Source organism: Nematostella vectensis, chromosome 11 (genome assembly GCF_932526225.1).
Source record: "Nematostella vectensis chromosome 11, jaNemVect1.1, whole genome shotgun sequence".
Taxonomy (NCBI): Eukaryota; Metazoa; Cnidaria; class Anthozoa; order Actiniaria; family Edwardsiidae; genus Nematostella; species Nematostella vectensis.
In genome coordinates, this window is record NC_064044.1 from 4,708,590 (window position 1) to 4,725,884 (window position 17,295).

General features: G+C 40.9%; 3 protein-coding genes across 3 annotated transcripts; 2 read left to right on the forward strand and 1 right to left on the reverse strand.

Annotated features, from left to right (window-relative positions):
- The first annotated feature begins 2,174 nt into the window (after positions 1–2,174).
- On the forward strand, positions 2,175–4,153 carry LOC125573627 (collagen alpha-2(I) chain-like). The gene is made up of 4 exons (XM_048734254.1): positions 2,175–2,387; positions 2,627–2,824; positions 3,572–3,832; positions 3,923–4,153. Exons 1-4 carry the CDS (start codon positions 2,282–2,284, stop codon positions 4,081–4,083), a joined length of 726 nt encoding a protein of 241 aa, XP_048590211.1. The 5' UTR covers positions 2,175–2,281; the 3' UTR covers positions 4,084–4,153.
- LOC5501217 (collagen alpha-2(I) chain) lies at positions 3,953–7,551 on the forward strand. The gene is made up of 7 exons (XM_048734253.1): positions 3,953–4,463; positions 4,893–5,135; positions 5,409–5,444; positions 5,656–5,727; positions 5,836–5,871; positions 5,945–5,980; positions 7,212–7,551. The coding sequence occupies exons 1-7, from the start codon at positions 4,091–4,093 to the stop codon at positions 7,463–7,465; spliced, it is 1,050 nt and encodes a 349-aa protein (XP_048590210.1). The 5' UTR covers positions 3,953–4,090; the 3' UTR covers positions 7,466–7,551.
- A 328-nt stretch (positions 7,552–7,879) lies between these two features.
- On the reverse strand, positions 7,880–16,633 carry LOC5501215 (hypoxia-inducible factor 1-alpha inhibitor). The gene is made up of 9 exons (XM_048734251.1): positions 16,414–16,633; positions 14,585–14,698; positions 12,782–12,930; positions 12,214–12,480; positions 11,159–11,350; positions 10,708–10,803; positions 9,498–9,634; positions 8,748–9,054; positions 7,880–8,218 (listed from the first exon to the last, which is right to left on the reverse strand). The coding sequence occupies exons 2-9, from the start codon at positions 14,685–14,687 to the stop codon at positions 8,150–8,152; spliced, it is 1,320 nt and encodes a 439-aa protein (XP_048590208.1). The 5' UTR covers positions 14,688–14,698; positions 16,414–16,633; the 3' UTR covers positions 7,880–8,149.
- Positions 16,634–17,295: the final 662 nt, after the last annotated feature.

The following is a 17,295-nucleotide window of genomic DNA, read 5'->3' on the forward strand; positions in this document are numbered from 1 at the left end:
TACCCACCCTGATAACTTCACAACGTGGTTATTTTTCATGTTAAAAACGGAGGAGCCACAAGGATTCGGGATCCGCTTGGCCTTAGAAGCTGTGTCTTATGGGACATGAAAACATGCGTTTTATTATATCGCTTCTCTCCAACACGTCATCCAAACGGAATTCAGCAACAGAGCGGCGGAACAGTCTTGAATTTGAGAATATCACAAATTCAATGTGCCCAAAGCGACTATCCTACATGTGCACTACTGTGGTGGCGTGGAGATGCACTCCAACCGCAACTGATAGTTCCCTCTAGCTCCCTATTGTATGCCAACGATTGAGCGCGCGTTCTGAGCGGTCGATTGCTGGCCCGCGGGGAAATACGGGAATCTTTCTTTAAAAAACAAAACAACAAGAAGACGCAAGAAAGTATATTCTAGAAAACAGGAATAGAAACCCCTTTAAAAAAGAGATGTCATCAAGTAATTAGCTACAATCAAAGTAATTAGCTACGTTTCTTACATTATGTAAACAGACCAGGCCTCTCAGTATCTTGCTCGTTCATACGGCAAGGGTCGAACACTGGACGATCGAAAAATCGAGCCTACGTCTATCCCTGAATGACTTGCTTTAGAAATTTGACCGCAAACATAAAAAAAACAGGCCCTTGGAATGTTAAAAAATGACCCACGTCATACGAAACGCACCGAAATCTTAGTGTCTGCAGACGAATTGCCAAAAGTGGACAGTGACTTTTTCCTTGTTTTCTTCGTTACCGCGAAATGGAAAAACTATATTGCTATTAATAGATTCCTACGACTCCAGCACGTATATATTACCAAATTTAATAAGAACCATATATTTTTCTTTGTCAAAGCAGAAAAAAACGAATAAGAAGAATATACATTTTAAGGCAAAACTGTGTGTGTGTGTGTGTGGGGGGGGGGGGGGGGGGGGGGCGGATGAAAAAAAGCGTATAAAAAAGAGTATAGGATCGAAGAGGAAACCTACTGTGTATATTTTAAATGTGTTTCAATACGATACTTTCGGGGCTGAGATCTTTTGACGCTAATGTTTATACAACAAATAGAATACAAACAAGCGGAACAGTTCTTCACTTTTACTGTCATCATACTCTTATACTCACAATTGAGCGAGGAGAAAATTTCCCCGAAATTTCTATCTTTTATTTTTTGGTGAAGACCAACGAGCATTGACTACTGGAGAAAAGTGCTAGTATGCGAGATTTTCCATATACGAAAACCTTAAACATTTCTCTTTTTAATTTTGATGGAAATAAAATACACTTGAGAGCTGCCGAATTTTGTGCTATCGATTAATCACGAAAATTTGAGCTAACAATGGCCTGTTACGGGATATGAAACCAAACATGGTTTTCTTTGCAAATCACCAGCATCATTGCGCTGACGAGAAAATAATGAGAAATAACTGCAAATAAAGTCAGGGTCGTAGCGGATGTGGCGCACTTCGGGCCCGTCCTCCCAACATTTCAAAAGATGATTATTCGGCAATGAACAGTAGGGACGGGGCTATGCCCCCTTCTTTATAAATCTGTATTGTGCCACCCCTCCCCCCCCCCCCCCTCCTCAATCTTTCGAGGTCTGCTACAGCTTTAAAAGTTTATCCTCCATCGATACCTATGTGTGTACAATTAATTTTCGGGTCATCACTGAGTGAAATCTCAGGCTTACCAAAGAAAAGATTATTTTAAAGAGATTGTATTTATACTTTCCTTTGGAGAATGCGTTTAATTCACTTATAGCCCGAACCTCAATAAGGGAACGAAAAACTAGTTATCTAAAAGATTGCAGTTGTGTCTAATACGGTTTTCTGGAGTTGGATTTGTCGAGAGTAATGATATACAGAAAAGTATTAGAAACACAGAAACCATAAAAGATTTAATTGATGGGGAATATTATAGTCCTGCGGCTAACAGGAAAACTCCTTGGAATTTTTTAAAATGTAAATAAATAGTTATTGTTTCTGATTACGCTCAGTTGTGAGTGTTTCAAAGGGAAGTTTGCGATACCATTAAGAAACACGAAAAATCACGATAATCACTCCCACTCCTTCGCGCGCAATTCTGATGGGCCACTTAAGGATATCGGTCTCCGTTGCACTATCAATCAAACTCAGCGTATAAATAGAAGCCATTCTTGACTATTACCACACACTCGCTCAAGCTGGTCACAAGAAGACGGGTTAGGCGACGAGTTACGAGCACGAGTTAGAGACGAGTAGACGAGTGAGAGACGAGAAGCCTTAGATTACGCTTTAAAAATGAGGCGTTTGATTGTCTTGGCGACACTGTTGGTAGTGCTAGCAATATTGCTCGAAGATCATGGCGCGGAAGGACTATTTGGTCGGCGAAGGAGGCGAAGTTCAGGTAGGTACTGCAAATAGGCAAAAACGGCATATAATATGAAATGGTTTATACTTAAAAATAATTATTTGTTTGGTTACAAAAGAACATCTCTGCCTTAGACAAATTGATTTTTTTTTACTGTTTTTATGACTTCTATTATCTCCTACATTATTGTCTTCTTTTGGGTCTGTTTCATAATGTTATATAAATTCAAGGCCGAACATGTATTTTTAGTTGATTCACCATTTTCTGTATTACAGGAGCCCGCGGTCCCCCAGGTCCAAGAGGGCCTCGTGGTTATAGGGGCTTTCCAGGGCCACGGGGACTTCGCGGCTATACCGGCGCTAGGGGCCTCAAGGGAGCTCGGGGATACCAAGGCTTGCGAGGACTGCCTGGTCAGCGTGGATATCGCGGGCTCAAGGGCGCAAAGGGACAACGGGGCTTGCGAGGCCTCACGGGTAAGTGCCATTGACCGGATATAATTTGGTAGGTTTATGATTTTGCTTGTTTCCCTTCAGATTTTATTCATATTTCAGCTTTAAGTTTTTGGTTTTTGATATCTATCTTTGCATCGAACTCAAAATCTGCAAAACTCAAACTTGGAGTGAATCGAAATCTGACATCGCCCTATGATAACTATGAAGTTAATCTGCGCCCTATGATAACTATGAAGTTAATCTGCGCCCTATGATAACTATGAAGTTAATCTGCGCCCTATGATAACTATGAAGTTAATCTGCGCCCTATGATAACTATGAAGTTAATCTGCGCCCTATGATAACTATGAAGTTAATCTGCGCCCTATGATAACTATGAAGTTAATCTGCGCCCTATGATAACTATGAAGTTAATCTGCGCCCTATGATAACTATGAAGTTAATCTGCGCCCTTTCACCTTTGTTCTAGTCGCTTTGAGGAGCTACCAAGCCCAGCATTGTATTCCATTGCACATCCCAGTTCTTGATCCTTGAATTGAAATATATTAGAGGCAAAAGTACTATCACTATCACATAAGACATAGTATTAGGCATTAGATCACAAAGGGATGGGGGGGTGGGGAATTCATTATCTAATTATTTTTCATTATCTAATTATTTTTCATTATCTAATTATTTTTCGTTATCTAATTATTTTTCATTATCTAATTATTTTTCATTATCTAATTATTTTTCTTATGTCAATAATCAACGATTCTCTCTTCCCAGGCGCCACCGGTAAACAAGGACCGAGAGGATGGACTGGGGCTCGTGGTCCCAAGGGCATTCGTGGTCTCAGGGGATTGAAAGGACCAATAGGACCACGAGGCTTGAAAGGATCCCGAGGGTTCATGGGACCCAGAGGATTAAGGGGCCTCAAGGGGACTACAGGGTCACGTGGCTACAGGGGGCTGAAAGGGAGTCGAGGCTTAACAGGCCCACAAGGGAAGACTGGGGCGAGAGGACCACAGGGACTCCGAGGATACCGAGGTAAGCAGGGATAGCAAACAGGAAACAGTCGCATCCATTCCTTATTATGTTTGCCGCCACCATTAACAAATCATTGTATTTCTGTGTTAGGGTTTACCGGAAAGCCTGGGCTCACAGGACCACGTGGTCTAAAGGGCGCCAGAGGAGCTACTGGGCCCAGGGGCTATACTGGTAGAACAGGGCTTCGCGGGGGTACCAGGCAAATCGGGTCGAAACGGCACTCCTGGGAAGAATGGCAGACCAGGCGCTAAAGGAGCCATGGGACCAAGAGGATACATGGGCCTCACAGGGTCCAAAGGTGCCAGAGGAGCTAGAGGTAAACAGGGCCTTCGCGGTGCTACTGGAGGTCCCGGACGAAATGGTGTCCCAGGAAGACCTGGTTCTAAAGGCAAGACTGGAGCCAGGGGAGCAACTGGACCCAGAGGTCTGAGGGGCCTGCGTGGACCACAGGGAAACCAAGGGTTGCGAGGGTTGAAAGGAAGTAGAGGCGTACAAGGACGACCTGGTAAAAATGGTGCCAAGGGAAGGAATGGTGCCCCTGGCAGGACTGGCGCTAGGGGAAAGATTGGACCGCGTGGTTTCACGGGACTGAAGGGAGCCAAGGGCGTAAGAGGAGCCACTGGACTCAGAGGTGTGTGACGATGCTGTCACGTGACACAGCAGTTGCGTACTGTATAGCCTATTACCCTGAGGATAGCCTATTAACAAGGGGTTAGGGGGGGGGGCAAACTCAGAAGCTGGTAAACCTAAGCCTGGGAGGGAAATAGCCTGGTAACCGATGTAGACTACTTGTGTTCTTTCTTAATATTTCCATTACGTTACACAACAGAACAATTATAAATTTTGTTGTTGTCATCCTCAGGGAACTTTCTGTGTCCCCGATCTCCGCGACGCCCTGGGTCCCCGATGATGTGTTGTTGTTAAAACTAAGGAATTCCGTCCATTTATAATTTTCATTTAAAATGAATTATTGAATCACTTTTGCAAGAGCAATACTTTTGCTTCAACCACTGGGCTGAGGAATCTTGTTTTGTTTCTATTCTTGTTCTTTAATTTGCAGGACCTCAAGGACCGCGAGGCTTCACAGGAAAACAGGGCCTTCGCGGCGTACCTGGGCGAACCGGGAAAACTGGTGCAAATGGCAAGCCTGGGCTAAGGGGCCCTCAAGGACTAAGGGGCCTTAAAGGCAAGACTGGAGCAACAGGACCACGAGGACTCAGGGGGCTGAAAGGAAGCCGCGGCTGGACAGGACCTAGAGGGAAGACTGGGGCGACGGGACCACAGGGGCTTCGTGGATACCGAGGTAAAACGATAGAATCAGTTTTTCGATAAGACCTTTATAAAACTTTAATACTTCTAACATTAAAGCAACATGATATATGTGTGATCCTGTCTTAAGGTATCTCATTTATGTGTGATCCCCTCGTAGGGCATTTGATTATATGATTGATTCATCATAAACTATCTGACTGCGTGTTCCTGGGTTTATGATATGTACGTGATATTGTGGGTAGGGTGTATGATATATGTTTGATCCTGTAGTAAGGTGTCTGATATTTGCATGGTCTTGTCGTAGGTTATACTGGTGCAAGAGGATCACCAGGAAAAACTGGTGAGTAATATAAAATGAATGGACTCCTTATAACATTTCTTTTCATGTCGTGAAAGCACAGATTTTGAAACGTGTTGGCCAATGATGATGATATATGAAGCCCACATTAAAAATCATGAAAAGCTGTAAAAGAACATCAGATGAAAAAAATTGATTTGGAAAAATAAATATATCAAACTCGAAATCACAAGAGCAATGCATTGTTTTCCAGGCAAAACCGGCCAAAAAGGCGCACAGGGAGCCCGCGGTACTCAAGGTGTAAGGGGACCTAGGGGCTACAGAGGTGAGTAAATATCAAAATAACTAAAAAAGATTACGCATAGTCACGTGACAAGCTGGATACACATTACGCTCGTTGTGGCTCTTCGCTAACTACATTGGATTATTTCAGGGTTTACAGGCGCGCGGGGACTGACGGGACGTAGAGGTGAGTCTCTATCACGTCAAACGTGCATATATGTGCATCTTTTGCGTGACTGACTCATATTTCTCGTCTCTAGGCCCTCAGGGTTTGCGCGGACCACAGGGAGCCAAAGGTACCAAATTATTTATGTGTTCTGAATACCATTCTTTTTATGGTTTTGCTTAGTTTATAATTTAAAGTGTTGTGGGCTTAGTGAAACATAGGTACGCAGGGCGTGCGGGAAGCTATTTGCGGAACGCTGCTGTGTCACGCGTGATTGAGATTGATTGGCTGTTGAAGAAACTTACCCTGGAAATTCTAGTCTGCCCCCCCCCCCCCCCGACTGAACAAATTTCCCTGCATAGTTGATTTGTACCTCATCTCATGGTTCTAGGAATCATACCTAGACATTTTTTTCTGTTCAAGTAATAACGTCCCAGATAATGTTATACATATTATGAGTACGAAACTAAGAAAACAAAAACTTTTTGATGGTTTCAAAGTAATTTCACAAGCATTTAATCTCCCCTCCCTATCCAAGTACAATAAAAATACTTCCTTTTCAATAGCCTGAGATTTTACAAGTACGATCCTCCGGCGTTTATTTTTCCGTCGATTTTGTGCCATCAAAATAAAAAGATGACTCGGTGACGCGACGTACAAACAGCTGATTGGACGCTCCCAAAAAAATACACACACACAGTTGAAAGCGCTGACAACAATGTCAACGTCCATCAATCGTAAATGCCCTATTTTGGAGGCTGGATTTTTTTTCTCAATAAAATGCTAAGTAATTTAAGGGACATGACGGAAAAACCTGGAAAACGCGCAATTCCAGATAGAGAGAGAAGACACAATTTCTTACAATGGCTATAGGTTCCTTGTATTACAGACTGATTTTCAAAACACAAATAACGTAAGGCAGAAGTGCACATAACCAGATTTTGGCTTTTTAAGATAATTTTTCCTTGATCATCATTGCCCTGTGTATCAGTTCAGGGACGGAAAGCTCAAATTTCAATGACACTTTACAAAAAGTCGCATCAATTTAAAAAAGTCGCATTTGATATTTTGTTTGCTATAAGCTACTAAGTACTCAGACAAATTATCCACCTTATTCGATGTGAAATGGGCTTATTTGAAGCGTCACGTCATGGTTTTCCGTCATGTCTATTTAAGGCGGATATCAACAATTCAAATCTAGCAAAAAGGGATTTATAAACTCCAATACTATACACACAAAAATTCCCCAGTATCTTGATATAAAAGAAAGGGGGCTGAAAGTCAATGGCTCCGAAAATCTCTTCTTTCCGTTAAAAAAGAAACCTGAAAAAAACTGCTGTTTGAACACCTTCTTGTGATAGGAGCCCAAGGTCTCCGCGGCCTTTCTGCATATCCCCAAGGCCTGCAATGCATCTCGTACCCGTCAAAGACCCATTACGTCACGTGTCCACGAGTTGATCACATGCTGACTTCGTGCCACTGCAGGCGCAAGACTAATAGGGGTTGCTCTCGTATCTATGACGTCGTCGGAGGGCGCAAGTGCAAGTGCGCATGCACAAAGGCTACCGCTATCGCTAGGTGCTGCAGGCTCGTGATGCTGAGGAAACCACAGTAAAGATAACAAAAAGTAAAAGAAGATTTTATTTGAAGTGTAATCTTGTAGTAAGAGAGAATGTAATAAATAGTCAAAGGCATTGTAAACAGCGTACTGTTTTTTTTCATCTCCAGCTGTGTTATTATCCCTTTTCCTTGTACCAATGTACATTATCCTCTTAATGAAAAAAGTGTGGCTTACAATGGAAGAGAACCACAATTATAGCAACTCAAACATTTGAATAATATTACTTTTGCTGGCATGAAAAAAAATCGACCTTGGCAGCCACCAAAAAGTGGGTCATTTTAAATGCTGAGCTTTTCCATAGGCTATGACTGCTACCCCACCCCCCTCCCCCCATCAGCTAATCCTGCGCCTGAGATGATTCAGTAACCTTTTGCTATCCGTGTCATGATTTAAGGCACAGCACAGGCAAAGCGTTCTTGTACTTTTATTTCTGTCAAAATATAATATTTTTCATATTCTTGGTGTATAACCCTCTTGATGTCAGCCTATTACGGAAAGTAATATATCATCTAGAAGGTTCGTTAATCAAGACTGACAACAACAAAACCTACTTTCGTATGCACAGCTTGAGTCTCTAACTTCATTTCCTCCATAGCTTCTCCTATCCTTCTTTCTCTGATTGTCTATTCTATCATTTAATTTAATTTAATTATTTTTTTTATATTTTTTACTGAAAATTCATCCGTCATTTTTCCGATCGAGAAAGTCGAATCTTCCACTGAGCATTTCATCCAATAATTGACGAACCTAAAAACAAAATAAAGCTAAATGTGAATTTGGGGGCCTAATTGTGCATGGTCATTTTATTTTTATTTTTTTTAGACTTTCGCTGGAAAAGTTTGTCTGTTTTCAACAAAAAGGCGTTTACATAATGAAATATTTGGTTGCATGTTCCAGAAGGCATTTTTGATAAATCAAGTTATCAAAATCGAAGTTTTATGTTTGAATATAGTAACAAGACCTTCGAAAGGGTCCTGGAACTTTAGTTGTCCGAATACATCATCAAGAGTTTTCTATTTTTCTCATCTAGCGCAACAACAAAAGCGAACATTGGAAGGTCCACATACAGGCCACCACACAGTTTATACACCTATTTCAATTAAGATTGCACTCGGAGAACTTGCGTATCATAACCCGCAGTGCTTCATGGGTATCAAGTAAATAAGCAATTAAGCGTAAATAAAATCAAGGTGTCAAGCTGTATAATTCTTGTTTATGTTCTTATGAACTTCAGATAGGTGTAAATAGCAACCACAAACTATTTAGCCATTCTAACCTTGGAATGGTCAGCGGTAGCTTTGAACAGTGACATCTCCACCTGCCGCCTCAGTCTCAAGTACTCCGCAGCGGTCAGCGGTTTTACATCAGTATCTGATTGGTTCTTCAGGTTTTCAGAACTAGATAATCTAGTGTTATGTGAAGCAATGTCTTGCTCGCTCGCTTTCCCAGTTGACTCTTTGTCTGTATTCGCACCATGCGTTTCGATGTTGTCTATTTCTAGGTCATTCTCGTTCTCTCGGTCGCTCGGAAGTTCGTCTGTTTTGTTACGAGGCTCAAACCAGAAGTTCACCGATATAGTCATGCTGTCATCAACATCATAAAAGATGAAACATCAGGATCATGTGACATCAAGCTTCCTTACATTGATGTGACATCTTACAACAATCATTATTATCGCCATCGCCATCGCCATCGCCATCGCCATCGCCATCGCCATCGCCATCGCCATCGCCATCGCCATCGCCATCGCCATCGCCATCGCCATCGCCATCGCCATCGCCATCGCCATCGCCATCGCCATCGCCATCGCCATCGCCATCGCCATCGCCATCGCCATCGCCATCGCCATCGCCATCGCCATCGCCATCGCCATCGCCATCGCCATCGCCATCGCCATCGCCATCGCCATCGCCATCGCCATCGCCATCGCCATCGCCATTGCCATCGCCATCGCCATCGCCATCACCACCATCATCATCATAATGTGGTTTTTAAATGCAAAGAATAATTGACACGCTTCACTCACTTGTTTTTCTCGCTTTCGATGTAATGCCACCAAAAGCTCGGTATGTAAAGTACCTCCCCAGACTCCAGAACGGTCTCCATACCCGTGATGTCCTGGAACCGAGGAAACCGCGCGAAATCAGGCTCATCAAAATTTACCTGAAATGACATAATTTAAAGAGATTTGACATAACAAAATGCAGAATTGTCTTGGTGTGGTATAGTCAGTCACGTCATGGTTTATACATGTTTTACTTTGCTTGTAGCACTGGGATGCACTGCCCGGGACCGGGGTAATGTATTCGCATCATATCAAACATATTTCCCACGGATAGTTTCCTTCGTATGTATTGCCTTCTATGGACATTGATGGCCATATTTAGAAGAGCTAAAGCTTAATATCCAGAAAACACTGTGAAAAATGCTGATCCCTGTCAATTTGAGACTCGCGGCAAGAATTTGTCAAGATAAACTTTATCGCTTGGTCAAATCTTTATCTCAATAATCTTGAAAAGTCCCCAGGTCTTCAAGAGATTGACCGAGCGGGTTTGAAGGTCACCCAAATGTTGATATGTAAAGTTTCTTTACTGAATACTGCATAGATTAGCTTACATTACTAGATGAGCGTAGTGAATGTACAGCATAGATTTGTACCATTACTAAATGCAGGCGCGTACACGGGGGGGGGGTGTATATATTACTGTGTAAGTTCATTTATTGTATACACACTCTCGAGGATTGACTATCCAACAGTCTCACTAGCAAAGGTCTCATGCGTAATCGACACAATTTGGGATCGCGCTAGCCCGTTCGCAGCTTTAGGTCTAACATGGATCTAAACTGTGGTTTAAAGCACTTCGCTCGAGTCGCACAGCAGTTCATTGCTGATGAAGTCTACTTGGGGAAAAAACCGGCTATACCATGCTGATGATTTCTGATAAGGACGAAACAGCTGTCCATGGTTGCCGAACTGCACGGGTAATAACTGCCCAAGCTTCCTATCTTTGCCCGACTGGTGCCAATGTGTGTATACTAGTTTACTTTTAAAGTCAATTTCTATTGATCTCAAAGGATCATCAAATACTTAACTTTTCTCATATCACACCTAAAACGCGCCTGGAATGAGTCTAGTTGTACATGCGCTCGATGCGCAAGACATGGAATGCAACCGGGTGTGTATTTCCCCTTAGACGTATTGAGTGTTATAAGTCTAAACATATTTGCTGGGTTACCTGTGTCTGTCGGTCGTGGGGATGCGCCACCGGAAATGGATAGAGTGACCGGAAGTGCTCAGGACTGAATAAAATAACCCTTTTGTATCCAGAGACCTGCCAAACATACAAATTCAAAGAAAAGTTTTAAACCTTTAAAATAGTCGTAAACATAAAACATGTCAAACATGTGTTCAAAACTCTTCGTCTTAGTGCTCTATCGGGGCGAGACTGGGTCAAGCAGGCGTGAATTTTTTTGGCAAAAAGAAACGAGTGTTCCTCGGGCCAATTCAAAATAGATGCCACAAAAAACAAAGAAAAACAAGATTCCCTGCAAGTTTAAATGACATTTCACCATTCAGATACCATTTAGCGGACAAAAAAGAAGCAAGAAAATGGTATGCCAACTCTTTGTAAGACCTTGATATGGCCTCAAAAAAGTCGCAATTGATTTGATTTGCATTGTGATCACCTGTACATAAAAGTTCTCTAGAATGTCGTAATGAGTCGGAGTGACCACATCGCGCATGCCCACAAGGAGCAGGTTGACGACCTCCGTACCCCACCCCTGACGTTTCACCATGTTTAGTAGCCACGGGTAGTCAAACGAGTTGATGTCGTGCTCCATTGACGCGCTCATGCCCTCGGTGATGGCCAGCGGTGACTAGGGACAACACGGAATGGACAATTAAATACGATCATTTGTTATTCCTTTGAAAATATAGGGGATATAGGGTTTTATTTGAAAATCTTAAAAAAATTAAAATAACCATCCACGATTGAAGTCTGACACTTTATCAATGATATTTGATTAAAAGGTTCTTAGTTACTTGCTTGAATTAGCTGATGGAAATGGATTCTTTGAATCAATCGGTCAAGTGCGGGAGCTTAAATATGGCGGCATGATTGGCTCTTTAATATTGCGCGGTGGAACATGCTAAATAAGATCGAGTGCTTAACTCAACTGTGTAGACTAAAATAATTAAAATGGATTGGAATTTGAACTGTCCAAACAAAACCTGATCCATCACTACTACATGAGTTACGCCCTCTTGTTCTCATTTCCATAAGGGGTGATGGTAGGGAGAGGTGTGACTGTTAGATCTGATTGGAGACAACACAGAATGGACGACTAGATTTCTTCTCCTTTTTTGCATATCAATCAATGGCTGTCGTTTTTTTAATGGTCTAAAAGAGTCTGGGGCGGGCATGCGGGAGACCTGTGATATTCTAAAAGGTCAGGGACTAGGCTTCATTTCCAAGATGACTGCCGGCATATCGTCGTAATTATCACGAATTCCGCAAGTTTACGTGGAAATTCTCGACTTACAAAGTTCTAGAGCGATAAAAAAGCGAAAAACTAATTGAAGCGGACTCCAAAATATGGTATGTAATGCCTAACAAGGAAATGACAAAGCGAGCTAGAAAAACGTCAGTTTTAAAAACAAGATTGACTGATATGGGGGAGGGTGGGGGGGCGAAGGGGTGTACGGGAGTAGATTGTATGCAAAGAAGTGCCTGGCGTACCTGGAAATACGACCTGGTCCCGTTATCAGACGTTTCCATTTCTTTGACCATTTCCATGAACTCCTGAAACCCTACAAGTTTGCGTACATGTGGTGGCTTCCACTTGGCGTAATCACCAGAGATCCTATCCTCTTCATAGAAAAGAAAGCGTCGGTTGCGTGACACATATGTGGGGTGCCCCTTGTCACGCAAGTTCTCAAGGAGGTAGTCAATGCTCCATTTTAGAGCGGGATTCGCGAACGTACAGTTGAGAAGAATAACAGGCGTCTAGAAAACAATGAACAGGGAGGAGTGGATAATACAAAGAACCCGTCGATTTATCAATATAATCACCCCCTGGATCGGCCCTTGGGAACACCCCTTTGACCCTGAAACAGGGGGAGAGGGACTGGGAGAGAACCGCTCCTTGAGGGGGGTGCCTTCTCTTCGAACGGAAATTTTCAAAGTATGTTTTGTTCTTTACCCCCTCGAGAACAAACGGATAAATGGTACAGCGTTGCAAAAGGTCTACCTACACACCGCTTTTAACCTGCTAAACATGTTAATGTTTCTTTACTCTCTTACTTACACCATTATCGATGGCAGCTAACGCGTCTGGGTCATCACATTGCATTCTGGGTATGGGGTTTACTGGGAAAGTGTAGATACCTTGGAAGCGCGGATCGTACTTGTGGGGGGACCCCCTGGTGGTAAATTGCTCTGTCGCCGTGTGGCACTCTTGATTAATAAGAAAATTTGAATACAGTATAAGAGTTAAAACCGCATTGTCACCAGTTTACTTCCGGAGGCCCGACGGAAACCTCAACCGTTAAAAAACAAAAGAATCTATTAAAATCCGATATATTAAACACGCCATCCGCTCTAAATCATCAATCACATCCTCAAAGAAACTTCCAATAAACACACTGCCTTCAATATTTTGAAATATTTTTCGCGTTTTCCGTTAAAAATCAATATATTGTTACGTAATCGACCGGAAGTAAACTGGTGAAAAGAGATAGTTCAGCCCTCTTTTTTGCATGTTCTCGCGCCAGTCGTCATACATTCACAACTAGATTTCGTTGAGTTCGGACCTCTGTTACATTGCGAGAAGCAAAAGCCTAAAAATTAACTACGATAGCTAACTATGATAACTAACTACGATAACTCTAAAGTATTTGAAGTCTTTGAAGTCCATTCGTTAGCAAATATCTAGTAAAAAGCTAGCTCAAATTTTTCTAAAGCACGCCACTTGTTGGCGGAATTATTTTCCGATATTCAGTTCGTTTTCGGATGCACTATTGTTAATTTATTGCGTGTTCATTAATAAGATAAATGCCCTGAATGTTTAGATTGTTTACTGGGATTTGCATGCTATAAAAGGTGACATCCCTCATAAAGATATTGACTCGACTCTGAGCAAGGCTCTATTTTGAGCGTGATTCGTACGATTCTCGTGCCTTTGCTTTTTCTGTTTCAGAGCCTTGCTTTTTCTATTACTGTTTTGCTTGTTCAATTACTTTAGTTCAAAAAGCATTTTAAATATTTTGCTACCCTCCCCCTACCCCCCCTGATATTGTATGACGGTGCCAATGTGGTCGACTACGGCAGAAAACAATAAGATATTACAATATATACAATATTCAGGATTCAATAGCAGCACGTGAAAATGCCTTCTGTCTAATAAATTCGAGCCGTTTTCACTAATTTTTACGGTCGACATTAAGACTCCACTGTCAATCCAGTCAATCAAGGACGCGCACGTTTGCTCAGTTAACTTCTTTGACTACGTTCGCTTCCGTGAATGTAATGCCCTTCGTTTATTTTCATCTGTTTTTGCTCCTAATGTCCATTGCAACTATATCGGAATTAATTGTCATGCGCGAACACACAAAGACGCAACCGCAAACATGCATACTACCAAAAACATGTGGTGAGACATGTTGCGCACTACATGTTTCTGGAGAAATGTCGCCTAGTTTAGCCAGGCCTTATAAGTGCTCAATTGTAAACTAGTTTCTGTAATGATAACTAACATACTTCCAAAGAAACAAAAATAAGAATTCGGTGAACACAGGTAGCAGACCCTATCGTCGCTAGACCGTGAAGACTTTGTGTTCTCGCGTCGTGGTTTGGAGGAGAACGGCTGAAATGTACCAAGCAGCGCATTTCTACGTGCTGTTTAGAATTTCCGATCCATTCCCATTTCCATTCATTTGGGGAAGCCAATGCCATATTTTCGATTAAATAAGGTAAATAAAGTATCAAACTTTGTTTTCTAGATTTTTATTTTGAGATTTTATCAAATCATGTGCCTTCCAATACTAAATAAAAAAATAACAAAGGTGTGGCTGACAACGGCTCTTTAATGATTTTAGATCACACAACTTACCTTGATTCTGTGAATAAAGTGAGCAGTGGTCTTCTGCGAATGCTCGGCAAACCATAATTACACACATCACGATAACTTGGAAAACGTTTATCACCATCATCATGACCAGTCGATCTAGTTTTAAAAATAACGCGCGCGACAAATTAAAGAGATGATAATCGAGAAATGCCAATATAGATTTGTCGATTTTTTACATCTACAAAATGCATAAATCTACATGTTTAATAAAAAGAAAAAATTCACGATTAAAAAGAGGAAAATTCATGAATTATAGGCATTCTATTTCAGCTGCTTGTTTTTTTTACCCTTCCGAGATAATCAATTTCTCCCTCGTATCTTTCGCAGTTTGGGGTAAACAGTGGGTTAAACATTATAAGGTGTCTGTGTCGCCTACTCAAAACATCAAGGCCGTAGCTAGAAAACTCTTTTGCAGGGGGGGGGGAGGGGTGCATCGGGGGCAAATTCCTGCTTTTCAAGGGGGAAACTGTCCCCCCCCTCGCTACCTCTAGCCCTGAACATTACTTATCTTTTGCAAACCTTTCATAAATCCGATTCCTCGGAGATTTCAAATGTTCTTGGAGATGGCATGTGTAGGTGTAATTGCTAGCATTTGCTCAATTCATTAATTTTTTCCCTTTTTTTTCGTTTTTTCAATTAAGCCGACAAAAGCATGCTCATCAACATAGAAAACAAAATGTTAATGCAAAAGGACCTGCTTTGGAGAATTGTAATAATGACACAAATGGAAAAGCTTGAAAAACGCGTTTGTTTTAATTATTGCAATTTGTGTTATTGAAAATCGCCAAATTCGTGGGCGTCCTGTTTTTCAAGCATGCTCAATACTTTAGCAGATTGCTGATTGTAATTCAGCACTTCATTAATTAAGCTATTATCTGGGAAAGATAACGAAATCGCTAACTCCAAGACCTATAAATTTTCGCCCGCGATAAAATTTTACTTTTTTTTACACTTTTTTCATTTTCTTTTTTACTGCATAGCGTGATATGATTTCTTAATTCATCCATCCTTGAAATGACATTCTTATCCTCAATTATCTCTCATTTGATCAGCAATCTTGCCCATACAGGATCCCTTTAGTTTTACCAAAAAAGAACTGGAAATCGATTTGACAGGTTTCCCAGTAGAGTATACCGTCTTTGCAGATAATCCTATTCACTTGTAAATAATTAAATCAGCTATTCAAATTCTCATTTATTCTTCAAATCCCGTGCTTTATGTACCTCATATTACGTTAGTATTCTTCAAGATGTAGGTTTCTTTATCGTAATAATATTTTTTAGAGATATGTTGAATTTGGCTCCTTTTTTTCATTTTTTTTTTCATTCCCTGAGGTCAGGTTTGCTCAAAACAAATTAAATGATCCCCCGTTAAATGGCCCGGTGTATTAAATCATGTTTATAGTGTAGTCTTTTTTTCCTTTATGAAATTATATAAACACCAAACTCCCATTCAAATCCTAAAATAACTTTTATGTAATATAACTCCTGGACTAAAGACTCTCTGAATGACATTTTATATAAGAAATACTTTTGGATTATCTTGACATTTGAATATGCGATAGCTGGGAACGGGAAATTATTAAAAAGCGTGCAATACCAAACTCATAAAGATATGTAGATTTAGAAACTATAACAAATGTTAAACTGTATATTTGGATAAATAAACTATGAAGGCACTCTTTTCAAAGTCTATTTAGCCCCAAAATTGGATTTATTTAGAGGTATTATTAGAAACAGTTGTCAAAAAAGACTCGTCGTGAAAGAGAGGAGAAATATTGTTATCGTTAGCACCATCGCCATTATACTCACCTAGATTCTTACAGTTAGCTGTGTTCGGGTGTTGAAGCTTTGCTTTGTTATTAGTTTCTCGCAGGTCACCGCTTCACTTATTCAGGAAGTTATGTTTTCAAGGACTGAGAGTTTAAAAGCTCTGACTTCGTATATACTGATTGCCGATGAAGCCTGGGTACTAGATCCATCTGGTATGCTTCCGTTGTCCTTTTGTCTCAAAGACAAACAATTTGAAAACCTTCACGATGAAGTTGAGATGGCTATCATTAACATGACAAGCTCGAAAATAGATGACTTGGACATTTTATATATTTGCTTGGTAGACATTTTGTCTATTGACATTTAGAGTATAGTTTTTTGTGGTCATTTAAGTACGGCTTTGTTGTTTTTAAGATGGACTTCCGCTATCTTTATTTCTCTTCAAGTCGTGGTGATGTCGAGAAAATGTGAAATCTCTAGCTTATCGATTCAATCAGAAATCAGGTAGTGTCGCCGCCATCTTGTCACTACCTAGCAGCGATGAGGAGGCTCTGGTAACTATTCGCAGCAAAGTCTATTACATCTTTTTGTTAAAATGCGCATTTTGTCATTTACTTAAAGTAAAACCTTGTTTTTTTAAACTGAAACCTTCAAAAATTTGAAAGTGATTGAATTTGGATGGAAGATATCTTTATAATCTTTTCACTTCTTCATTTATAAAACATAGGAAAAATTAGAATTAAGGAAGTAGTTTCAATAATTTCCAAAAAGAAAAAAATTTGGTTGTAGACTGATGTCAAAGCTGTCTGTATAAGAAATAATACTATAGCAGTAATATCTGCAAAAGATTAAAATTTCGGAACAACCTTAGGGCATATTATATATCGCGGCATGAGTGTTCTTTCGCTCGCCAAATCGTCA